This window comes from Centruroides vittatus, unplaced genomic scaffold, assembly GCF_030686945.1.
Source record: "Centruroides vittatus isolate TY-2023 unplaced genomic scaffold, ASM3068694v2 contig_476, whole genome shotgun sequence".
In the NCBI taxonomy this organism is placed as follows: domain Eukaryota; kingdom Metazoa; phylum Arthropoda; class Arachnida; order Scorpiones; family Buthidae; genus Centruroides; species Centruroides vittatus.
Window position 1 is genome coordinate 1,041,242 of NW_027122268.1, and position 13,627 is coordinate 1,054,868.

Here is a 13,627-nt window from a genome sequence, read left to right on the forward strand (position 1 = left end):
TTTTTTCATTTATGATTAGATGTGTTAATTTAAAGATAAATTAAACTTTTTCTATTGCTTACATAAAGTCAATAAATATCAACATTTCATGCCATTACAAACTGTAAAAATCATCATTCTTCCTTTCTGAAAGAGTTATGATTTTTTCCATAACAAGTAATAGAATAATAAGTAACAGAATATTTCATAAATAAGTATGGTATATAGGGGCTAATTACCTAAATCTATTTTACCTAATTAATAGGTAAAATATAATTACTTCTTATTATTCAATATTTAGCAATATAATATTATGGTAAATAAAGCAAAATATAAATTATATTATTAAACAGATATTAAAAATTATTTGCAAATGTTAATTTTCAATTATTTTGTTATCTAATGGAGAAAAAGAACATAGTCAAGTAAAGAGCTATACAATTTATTAAAATATAAACAATAATTTTGTTTAATATTACAATATTGTAAGTGTTGTTTACAAATTATAAAAAATTACATCATGTCTAATGGTTGTAAACCTAAAAGTTTCATTCCTGTCCCTAAAACAATTCTACTTGTGTGAAACAGAAACAGTCGGCTCTGAAATAATGAAGATGTTTCAAAATTTATATATATTTTAACAAATATTTAAATAATTTTTTTCAAAATATACAAAAATTTTTTAAATAATAATAATTATAGATGGAAAAATATCATTTTTCTCAAATTTGAATATTAACCAGATCTCCAATATTTCAAATACTTGAATACCCTGAATATTTAGTAAACTTTATTACCTTATATAATTTATTTAGTTAATAATTTAATAAAGTAAAACAAAAAGTAAAACAATTTACTAACTTTTAAGAAATGAAATTTTAAACTTTTAATTTTAACTTTGAGTTTTAAAGTAGCTTTCTTAAGATACTCAATAATACAATAGATTAACAAATTCAGTATGACATGATAGTTATGTTCCAAAAAAGTGCCATGCAAATCTGTGCTATACAAAACAAAGGACTAATGCAAAGTATAGGGTTAGGGTCCAAAAGTTAGCAAAGAGTATACTATTCTTTTCCAACATTGAAAGAAATATGTTTATTAGAGCAATCAATAATTAACTAACAATCACAATTAAAAGTACTGTATTATGCATTAATATTAATTTTAATTAGAGGGCATTTTTTTTTTACAAAGTATCATCATCATCTCAGCTATTTTGTTGATCTTGATCAGAAATATCAGTAATGTCTTCATTTTTTTATTTTTATCATAAAAATATGTTATTAATTGAAAATTTGTTCTAGGAGGCTTCATTTGTTCATTTGAGTACCAAGTGCTTTTCCAGAATCTGTGTTCGAATTCTGAATTGTTCGAGTTGGGAACAGTTTGAGTACCTAGATACCACTGTATTTCGTTCATCATTTTTATGAATGATTACTTACCTGCAGTTAAAAACAGTTTAATAACACTTATCTGAAAGCGTTTAAATAAACTTTACTAAATACGAAGATTAATCTATAAAAACAAAACACAGTGACAGTCTTTTGTAACCTGAATGAGATATGTAAGCATAATAAGAAATTCCAATTGGTCTGTAGCAATGAAGTTCTCTGTGAGAATGTGACAAAAATGTTTTTGCATCTGAAAATATGGCTATTGCAAAAGACATTGATAAATATTTTAATACAAAACCAAATCCTGCCTCTTTCTGCCCACTTGTCAAATAATCTTTTTATGCAGGACAATCATGAGTATATTCAAATTCTTTTAATCATCATCATATGGTATTCAAAGAGTATTGTAATTGCAATTTTTGTCTCAGCAATGCCATATTAGTTAAAGGTTGTTCAATGATAGCATTTATAATTTCTTGATCCTGTGTGAAAGATGTTTATTATGGTTTGCAAGATCTTTTTATGCATTGTAAATTGTATTCTTCTTGTCACCAATTTGAAACAGTTTTATGATGAATACCAAAATTATGAGCTATTGTTCTCACTGAAAATTTATTACATTTCCAAAATCCAGTAATTTTTCTTTAAAATCATTTGTTCATTCCTTATCATTCAAATTTCTTAGCAATGAAGGAAAATAATGCATTTATACCAAAAATTATTATATTAATTTTAATATAAAGATTACAGTTCAAGATAAAATTGTTTTTTTTCACATTCAATTTTAATTTTCTTCATATAGAAAAAAAATCATTGAAATTTTAATCCTATTGTTTCTTTCTAACAGACAATATTTATTCTTTTCCAATATGTCTTATTCTCTGAGATTCCATATGCAAATTAAGATTGTCAGATTGTTTATCATGACAAATAATAATAATAAGAATATATTATTATTTTGTAAACAAAAAATATCCAGAACTGTGTTATTAACTTTATTGTAATATTTTTATTTATTTAAGATAAATTAGTATAAGAAATTCATTAAAATTTGGAATGAATAAAAATAAAGTTTTCTTAAAGCATATTTCTAAGTTAACATTAATATTCAATTAATCTGGTCTGAGTTATGCATTATGTCAAATTTGACTCCATGAAATCATCGTCATGCTGATTGACATGAAGTGGCAATTTACTTTTGTCACTGACTGTACATAATATTCATTTAATATTTCAATAATATAAAATTCTGGATAAAATCGTTTCATTTACACATAAATAAAAATATAATGCATTTTTGCAGGATAATCTACTAAATATTAATAAAATCGGATTGCAGAATGTGAAAAAAATTGTAATTTTTATACTTTACAAATTATTTACTCATTAAGCATTGTAAATTTTATAGTACATGGATAACATAGGATGAACTTTTTCTTTCTATAATACTAAGTATAGATTATTTAATTAGTTTCCGTCTAAGTGAGTTTATGATAAATTATAAAACTAAGTATTTTGTATAAAAATTTATTTTGCATTCTGTTTCAAATAATTTACAGATTAAAAATCAATTATTGTATTAATAGTACTAAGGTTCTATATTTTCTAGAAAAATTCTGGATTTGAATTTGGATTCTCATAATTCATCCCAAGTATTTTTAAATCAGAGTATTGTTCTCCATCTATCATCCACGCTGCTAGTCTCGTCCATTTAATATTGGGCTTGACTATATATACACCTATCCCTCGATTTACACGAAAGATAGGTTCCTGAGAAAAACATGTAAATCGAATTTGTATCTTTTTGAATGTAAAACCGTGTAAATCGAAAAGTATGCAAAAAATGCATAATTTCGTTGTTTATTAATTATGAATTTTTTTTAATTTTTTAAAGGTACATAAATCAAACAAAAATATTGAAAGGCAAAAAAATATATTCTTTTATTAATTAAATACAAAGTACAAAGGAACAAAAAATAAAATCTGAAAGATTCATAAAAATGTAATGTAATTGTGTAATGTAATGTAATGTAATGTAAAAAATGTAATTAAAAATAATGTAATCGTTTGTTACTTATGAATACGAAAAATTAAAATTTTCTGGTTTAAAACTAAGTGCAATGAATGCAACTTCGTGCTTATGGGGGAGTACCTTATATCGGTTTATCGGTTAGTATTTGACGGATTGAAATAAAACTGTCACCTAGTATCCTAAATATCAACTATAACATATAATTAAGGCGGATTGGAATATAGATGTAGATTAGAGTTAAAAATTGTTCCTTTTGATCATAGCCAGTTTATTTTCTACATTTATTTTTTAAACCGTGTAAAAGCGAAAACGTGTAAAAAAAGTACCGTGTAAAACGAGGGATAGGTGTATACCAATAGTGTGCACAGATTTACATTGAACAAAAATAAGCAAGAAAATTAAATGTAAATGAAAAATTATATCAATATCAAAATATTAAACATACCATAGCTATTACTTTATCTTGATTTTTCACAGGTAAAGTTTTGTTTGCTTTTCCTATTAAATAACTGTAAAAAATAAATTTATTACAATTTATGCAATTTAAGTGTTTTTAAAATCTTCATAATTTTTTATTTATAAATATAAAAAGCATCATTAATTTTAATTATGAATATAAATTTGACAAAAATTAAAATAATATTACAGAAACCATCACAATAAGTCACTTCAAAATCTGACTATTAATGTTGAAGGCTACATTTTTCTTTTTTTTGAAGATAGTCAGAAAAATCAATTACAGTAATTTCTTTCAGAAGAACTGCTCTATTTGAGTTGAATCAATGCAAATAAGATTCAAATTAACAGACCAAAACTTCTATTATTAAAGTGACCAGATTTTCTGAACTTCAAGTTGGGACGCTCTAAAAATTCAAAATAGGAAATATAGTGTGAGGTTATTTGAATGATTTCATTGCTTAATAATGTTTTTGTCTATATCAGGGATCACCAAACTTTAGCCCATCACTGTACTGTGCCACAAATGAGCTAAAATATAATTATTTATATGGAAATATCTCATAGATTGTGGATAAACTTACTATGTAGAAAAATTAAAATAAGCATAAGTAAAAATTCCCAAATTTGTCCAATCTGATTTTTGTATCTGACAGTAACATAATTTTTAGGAAAATCATTGAAACAAAAAATTCAGCAACTTTGGATATCAGAGCACTTTTTATGTAAGTACCTGCAATGAAGTTTCTAATAAATGCAATTATGAGTCTGCTGCTGCAATTGTGTTTTAACTTGCATTGCCATATTTAAAACTATCTTATTGCTAATGTTGCCTTTTTTGATAACTTTTTGATAAATAAATATGTTGATTGTCTTTATTTTTTGTGTATTCGGCGTATTGTATTGAAAAAAATGGTTATGCAGCCCGTGCTTATTATTCTGTCAGTTATTTGGACCACTGTGAAAAAAGTTTGGTCACTTCTGGTCTATATCATTGTTCACTAATATTGTGGGACATTTTCTTTTTGGTAGCACCACCTCACATAGTCTTCTTTTTTTTTTAAATGAAAATTTAATATTAAAAAATGAATTAAAATTTGCTTATTTCTTTGGCTTTTAAAATAATAAATTTATGAAAGTAAAAAAGAATTAATAAAAAATTTGTAAAAATTTATTATGTTTGGGTCAGTTATATATTTTCTTTTAAATTTGGGTGAGATATGATTTTACTTATATTATGAAAATAATTTTATATCGTTATAATTAATACATATTAATTTTCATTGAATGATATGTGAAAACATGTCAAAAGTGGCATGATTTATTCAGGGACAAAAATATCTTAATAACTTTTTGTCTATGATCAGATAGTACCAATAAGAATAATATTAAAGAATAAGAAATGCATTCTTAGAAAACAACATCAATAAAAATCTTCATTGTGTATATAATACACAAAAATTGTTAAAGAATGTGTTATCACTGCATGTGCTGAAGCATTGCTTACTTGCAACTGATTTTATTTGAATAGTCCTTCAGCCATTAAAATATTTTTAAAAAACTGAATAAAGAAATAAATTAATTACATTAAATCATTACAAGGACAACAACATATTAATAATGACACTTACCACAAAGCAAATAAATATCGCACAATAATATGGGGTTCCAACTTATTATATGCTGCCATTATTGTTTCATCAAATCTATTATAAAGAAATAAATAATTTTACAGAATATTATTGTATATATAAAATCTTTCAAATTTTTAAATTATGTACTAATACATGTAACAAAATCTATAAATATCATGACTTTCTCTAATCACTATTTTGATAAATATTCACACTTGTAGGAATTTTGTAGATATTTTTGAAAAATTAAATAAATTTAAACATAAAGTAAATAATAATTTCATAGACTATGTTTACAAGTCCACTTAATAACATAAATATAAAAAACACAGATTTGGTTTGTTAAGAATAATTTTTCTTTTTGAAAAACTATTTTTATATTTTAAAAGTTTCATCTGCCTATAATGATAAAGGATGTAACAGCCTTTACAAATTTTAGGGGGGGAAAAAATAAATTTTTACAATTATTAGCTAGTGCTGAAGATTGATCATATGAAATTCCTATTAGACTAATAAAAATTTCAGCTATAGATAAAAACTGTAACTTTGAAATTCTCCCAGCAGAATGATGAGTCAGAGAAACTCTTTTGGTCTACATCTAAGACCTGCATCAGGTTACAATTTTTGCAGAAATGGAATGCCACAGGCTTTTTTGATGTTTGAAAATGGGATAAGCAGAAGAACTCCTGAGAAATTCAAATTTAAAACCAATGACTAACCAATAAAATGCACCCAAACATGAATGTTGTAATGTGTTTCATAATGACTTGTCAAATAAGACCTGCCATGCTTGTGAGATCTGTTTTCTTAAGGTTTATATGCTGTCCTTGCATGTTGGCTTTAAAAATTTCAAGCACTTCCAGTTTCTGAGTTAGTCTGCATTTACCTCTGTTCAATGTAGCTGTTAATTAGGACTAATCTCACAGTGACAATGAGATTACATAGCTAATAACTCATTAGCTTTCTTTTCACCCACTACATCCAGACTGTACTATACAACTTGACATCATCATTAAATCTATCCATATGTAGTAATTTCAGTGTTACAATTTCTTAATTAGTTGAATCATTCATCATCTACTTTGATATAACTAATGATAATATCTGCTCTCTATCATAATTTAGTTAAAAATCAATATATCATAACATATTCATTTTGTTTGGCATTTACCATGCAGACTTTTCAATGTCTATACCGGAAATTATCTCACAGACAAACATTTCATTCGTAATTGTCTCTGCTTTCTCAGCATTCAAAACTAATAATGATGCTAATTATCAAATTAAATTTGTGTTAATCTAAGTGAATAAATAGATATTTAATGAAAAAGTTAAATGTCTCTTTTTTAGCTTGCAAGATAATTGCCCAATTAGACATAATATTTCCTATTCACAAAACAATAATTCTTTGCATTTCGACTCTTATGATATGACAACGATAACAATAATGTAAAATTCAGTCATCAATCACTTGTGTCATCAAGTCATCAAAATTTAAAAATAAGTGAACAAAGTTTTAAACAATTATAATTTTATAATTTAAATTAACATTATTTCAAAATAAATGTAAAAAAAAATCTTGACCTTGCAATATGTTGAACTAAATTTACCGCTTCTGGTTCCATTAAATATTTTGTTTCACAATATGGATTTAAATATACTCCACAATTTCTTTCCAAGCTAAAACAAGAAAATAAAATTTAAAAATTATAACAGTAATTCTTCTCAAACTGCACTTACAAGAACTAACTAAACTTTCCAAACCTTTAACACAAAGTCTATTTTATTAAAATATCAAACGTTTTCGGTCAAAATAATTGGCCTTCATCAGGATCAAACAATTTATTCAATTTGTGACAAACGAAACCGATTTTGGAACGTTTTTAACTTCAAAATATGCACATGTCCAAGAATTAATAAATAAAATCTACATATTGATAACATATAAATATACACATACACTGACTATACCATAAAATAAAAGTAAAAATAAAAATTAATAATAACAAATAAATAAATAACTAGATAGATGAATAAATAGGCGATGATATAATGGGCACTGACTAATGCTCATTTTTATCTGTCTGTTCTTTTTTCTTTTGCTGATAAATTCATAATACACCGCTCTACATGCTGCGGAGACTTTATAGGATTCTCTAAAGTTTGTAGCCTGACCTGTTACATTGTTCTTGCGAATATGTCAGGCTTCTGCATATTTAAGATGTCTCCTGTCCTGAACCTTTTGTATTATTTCTGCTTTTTCCCATTCCACTGAAACCTCTGTTGGGTCTGCTATAGCATACGTAGCTAAAGTAGTGACTGGTTGCTCATTCTGTATGTTCCTTTTGTGTTCTTTTATTCTTTCTTTTAATGACCTCCTTGTAGTTCCAATGTAGTACAGTTCTTTTTGCCGCCTCGTCTTGTGCAGGTATTCTGTAAATTCTTGGAATAAGGCTCTGGTCTATAGGTTCTTTGTCCATACGTAGCATCTGGTATTCTGTTGGTTTCCTTTTAAGGACTATATTTTTGTTAGTAGCTGCTCCTATTTCTTTGTAAATGTTGCTTAAGGGTGCCGTGTATTCCATTACTGAGTACTCTTCTACTCTTCCCTGTTTATTGCCTTCATTATGGTCTTTTCTTGTTTTATTGATTAAGGCTTTTATTTTACTCTGATTGACTCCAACTTGCCATGCTAGCTCTTTGATGTGTTCTAATTCTTTATGTTTGTCTTGCACTTTGCTGCAATGTGTGTATGCTCTTTTTATAAGTACCCTGAAGGCTGCCAATTTATAACTTGCTGGATCGTGAGAGGTCCATGGTATTATCAGCAGATTATAAGTCGGTTTTCTGTAAACTTTAGTGTTGATTTCTCCTCCTTTTTCTACTTCTATTGATATATCTAGGAAGTGTATCTTTTGCTTGTTCTGTTGTTCTAGCTTGAGCTCTAGGCCATACTTGTTATTGTTGACATCTCTGAGAAATTGTTGTATGTCTGGTTTTTCTTTTCATATAATCAAGATGTTGTCAACATATCGTGCTTATAATAGCATATGAACTTTGTATTTCTTTAAGATGGAATTCTCTGAAGTCCTTAGCACCATCTCACATAGTGCCCTGGATATGGGACTTCCCATTGCCACTCCTCTATGTTGAGTGTATGTTAAATCGTTAAAATTGAAGACAGACGAATATGTAGCTAGATGTGCCAGTTCCAGTATCTGCTTTCTTAGCTTTTTCGCCTGTTCATTCATCTATCTAATTATTTATTTATTTGTTATTATTAACTTTTATTTTTACTTTTATTTTATGTGTACAGTCAATATATGTGTATATTTATATGTTATCAGTATGTAGATTTTATTTATCAATTCTCAGACATGTGCGTATTTTGAAGTTAAAAACGTTCCAAAATTGGTTTCGTTCGTCATAAATCGAAAAATTATTCAATCCTGATGAAGGCCAATTAATTTGACTGAAAACATTTGATATTTTAATAAAATAGATTGCATGTTAAAGGTTTGGAAAGTTTAGTTATAACAGTAACTTTTAAATAATTATCATATTTACAAATTGTTAATAAAAATAAACTAATTATTGCCTTAAGGTGTTAAAATAATCAAATGTATTAATACAGTTAAACTGAAAAAGAATTTAATGGCAAGCATTTTCAATATGTTTAATTTATCATCTTCAGACAAACAAATACATTAATGCGTGTAGAAAAGATAACTCAAAATAAGGATTACATTAAAGTTACAGAACAATTTAAAAATTACTAAAATTACAAAAATTATTTAAATAATGTAATTTAAATAAATAAAAGTTATATTAAGAATGTGGTTTATTTTTGACTGTACCAAGTATACAAAGTGCAAACACAAACATTGTACCTGGCTTCGTCTTCTTTCTGAAATATGGTTTCACTACTGATTTTTTTTGACATGTCTAGTCACTTTTCCCTTGAGTATTAGAATAAAAAAGTCTGATATTGATCTTGAAATGCTCTATAACTTTTCTATTAAAATTATTGTGATATTGCAGCCTAACCACCCCCCTCTAGTCAAATTACTTTATATCTAATTATTAAATTAGTCTTATAGCCCAATAATACAGCAAATCATTTGGCATTAATTCTATTCCATTGAACCACACCAATAGGTTAATCAATTGTCAAAATAATGGGCAAGGTGACACATTCATCTATGTGAGGTATTCCCATTAACAGTGGCCATTTGAATGAAATACAGTAAAACCTGTCTATGGCAACCACTCACGGTTCCTTCAAAAAGTGGTCTTTTATACAGGTGGTGCTATAATACCATATTTCCGTACATATTTTGTGCACTTTTTAGCCATTTCTACTCAAGGTGAGCAAAAATAAGTGAATTTTTTCAATGATAGAGCTATATTGGTATTTTATTCTTATCAGATAACTCGATTTACAGGAGTTGTCGTGATTTTATAAGACAGATTTAATACCAATATTTTAAAGATTAATACAATACTCGCATTTTCTCGACTATAATGCACACTTCATCCATCACTTTTGGTTTTGGTTTTCGTTAGTTTAATCTTATTTTAACTTTAAAAATACTGTACTTTTAAAACATTTAATATTTTCATAAGTACAATAAGAAAAATTATTAATTAATAATAAAATGATTGATTTCATTACATTCTGCAGTTCAAAAAAAGGAAGGTTGCCTGTAAAACTGATTTTTATATTGATGCATTTATTGTTTTTTAAATATTTTGTGTGCAAAAATTACTTGGATATTATCTTTCTAAAAATATCGTGGAAATAAGGTAGGTTGATACAGAAACTATTTATCTCATATGTAGTGTATATGAGCTTAAAAAAAATAAATAAATAAATAAAATAAATTTTATCAAACAATGAGATCAGCCAATTAATTGTATCATGTACAATATTTTATACCCCTAAGGAAAATACTGTAGGTGTATGGTAAAATAAATTTCATTTTCCCACAGTTAAACTTCGCTGCTAATTGCAACTGTGATAAACCATTTTCACTTTCTCTGATAACTTTAACACGATCTTCTAACGACAGCACTTTGCATTTCTTTCGTTTTTTGGACAATTTCAAACAAATTGAAATGAATTTCCTTTGTTGCTAGACTAATTCATTAGCACCTGCACTTAATTTCAAGGGTGGGAGAAGTGCCCAAGGTGGGTTCGAACAAGTGTTTAGACCAGATATATTCGCAGAAGTGGTCACTTATTACAGTTGTTGTATGTTGTTTTGGACCAAAAATCGATGCCCACGATTGCGTTACACAGGTGGTCATTTAATACAGGTAACTTATATGAAGACTCTACGTATAAATTATTCCGTGCCAGATATTTTTGCCCGTTTTGACAGGTGCCTGTCGAATGCAGATGGTCACCTAAGCAGTTTTCACTGTAATGGGTAAATAGAAGATCACAATATTGTAATATAAAATCAAAAGTGGCAAAATGACAAAACTTTTTGAATTTCCAGAGGAGTCACTGTGTACATATACCATATGAATACATACACATATTGTTCAACATTTGAAAATGTTTATGCTGATATATTCAATATATGTTTTTAATACTTTGCTATAACAAACACAAAAATGTTATTTGTTTACTACATAATATGCTTTGTCCTTTAAAAAAATTATTACAATTTCATCGTACAATCAATTAAAGTTAGTAAGAAAGAACAAAATAATTTGTATACAAAATAGATCATGCTATGTATTAACAAACATATTTTAATGTTTTATTGCTAAAATACTTTATTGCTAATTAATTTTAGAGAAAATTTATTTATTTAAAAATTAATAAAAACATACCTGAATAATCTTGCATGATTGTAATGTAATGTTGTTGCACTATCTCCTTTCATATAAAGTACTTTATCCCAATCAAATTTATAATTACTTTGTCGTCTATTTTTCATATCATTTATCATAACAGCTGACATTCCTATAACATCTGCAATTTCATCCATATTTATTGCCCGTGTTGCTGAAAATAAAAATATAGGAATTATATTTTAATCTTTACTTTTGAATCATGTTAACTAAATTGCTATCTTAACATTATCAAAAATTTCCAATTTTTAAAATTTTTAACATAAATAACATAAACCATCAGAAATACAAGATTGTGAACTATAATATATATTTACATATATGTAGGGAATCCAAACGAACGTCCAATCAAATACTGGAGGAACATATAATTCATCCAACAAAACCTTAAATACTCCAGTTAACTATGTTTATAGATCATCAAACGTTTTCAACCCAATCTGGGTCTTCCTCAGCCTATTGTTGTGAGAAATACACCAACGTGTGAAATGAAACATGCAAATCGAATCTAATGTGATTCAAATTACAAATAAAACGGTTGAGATTGAAAATGGAACAATCCGCTCATGCTCAGATGACAGTTTATCACATGAGAATTTATTACTGCAGGTTGCTGCATAACCGTTAAATAAGATGCAATTATTGTGGATTCTTTCCCTCATAATAGAACTTCCACGCATGTGAAATGTTGGCTGCATCTTTATAATTAATGCACGTGTTCCGTAATCCCGCTTTGTATATTTCGAGGGTCTCCATGATTCTGAGTTGGTCCGTGCGGTGGGAGAGTCTAATGAGACAGTCACTTTGTAGATTGACCATGATTCCCGGTTCAGAGGAGACACGTGCAAGTGGTATGCTTCTGATTGTCTATGTCAGGGGTGGTAAACCTATGGCACGCGTGCCCAAAGTGGCACGTAAGAGAAATCATCTGGCACGTAATGTATCATATGATTTCTGTTTTTTTTTTTTTTTTTAATCATTCTTTCTGTTTATCACCTGATCATTCTTTTTTTAATCTGATTTTTAACATTTATTCAAATTAAAGGGTACTCGTTTAGTTTCTTTAAATATCATTATTAGAAGTCTAAGACTTTGGCACGCATTAACATCTTTAAAGCTAAGTATGCTTACAATGTGGCACGTGGACTCAAAAAGGTTTGCCATCCTTGGTCTATGTCATACTTGTGTTCTTTTATGCATTGTTGAAGGAAGCATTTGGTTCAGCCCACATAAACCAAGCTATTATTGAATCTGTTATCCCAAATAGGAATCTCATATAATCCTGGTGCGCAATTCAAGTCTATTGGGTCCTTTCCATTGCAAAGTAGGTCATATACCAATTTTGGCCTATTATAGACTATCTTGTTTTTTGTGATGCTTGAAATTTCTCTGTATATTCCATCAAGGTGCTTATTGTACATTACTATTTTCCTCATTCGGTTGACTCTCCCACCGCACGGACCAACTCAGAATCATGGAGACCCTCGAAATATACAAAGCGGGATTACGGAACACGTGCATTAATTATAAAGATGCAGCCAACATTTCACATGCGTGGAAGTTCTATTATGAGGGAAAGAATCCACAATAATTGCATCTTATTTAACGGTTATGCAGCAACCTGCAGTAATAAATTCTCATGTGATAAACTGTCATCTGAGCATGAGCGGATTGTTCCATTTTCAATCTCAACCATTTTATTCGTAATTTGAATCGCATTAGATTCGATTTGCATGTTTCATTTCACACGTTGGTGTATTTCTCGCAACAATAGCCTGAGGAAGACCCAGATTGGGTCAAAAATGTTTGATGATCTATACACATAGTTAACTGGAGTATTTAAGGTTTCGTTGGATGAATAATATTTAGGAAAATTGCATTGTTCACTGATACAAGCATATTTTAAACAAAAAATCTCAACTGTATAGAAAACTCTGAGAAATGACAAAGATTGATTGTATGAACTGTATTGATTGTATCAACTGTATGAAAATATCACATGTATATAAGATATCCCTCAAGGTTGATAGAGACAAGCAAGAATGTGAATATGTCATTGCCATGGCAAGATCTTTGTAGAATAGAATTAAAGAGCAGATATTCCTTTTTAACTAGTTTCTATAAACTAGTTAAAAAGGAATATCTTCCACAGCATTTGTAAGGTATGTTGTGGAGAAGAAGGTTACTGTGAAGTGTTGGAAATCTATATATCAAGACATAAGGGGAATTCTAAAAACTTTAAAGAAAGCAGCAATATATCTAAA

The 13,627-nt window shown here is 27.8% G+C and overlaps 1 protein-coding gene across 1 annotated transcript in view; it reads right to left on the reverse strand.

Moving 5' to 3' along the window:
* Positions 1 to 405: 405 nt before the first annotated feature.
* The window catches only part of ArgRS-m (arginyl-tRNA synthetase, mitochondrial), a 63,697-nt gene continuing 50,475 nt past the window's right edge, over positions 406 to 13,627 (reverse strand). Inside the window, exons 15-19 of the mRNA XM_067273419.1 lie at positions 11,343 to 11,517; positions 7,083 to 7,178; positions 5,496 to 5,570; positions 3,854 to 3,917; positions 406 to 579 (exon numbers count right to left, since the gene is read on the reverse strand). Coding sequence (XP_067129520.1) covers positions 493 to 579; positions 3,854 to 3,917; positions 5,496 to 5,570; positions 7,083 to 7,178; positions 11,343 to 11,517 — 497 coding nt within the window. The 3' untranslated portion in view covers positions 406 to 492. The remainder of the gene's footprint in view (positions 580 to 3,853; positions 3,918 to 5,495; positions 5,571 to 7,082; positions 7,179 to 11,342; positions 11,518 to 13,627) is intronic.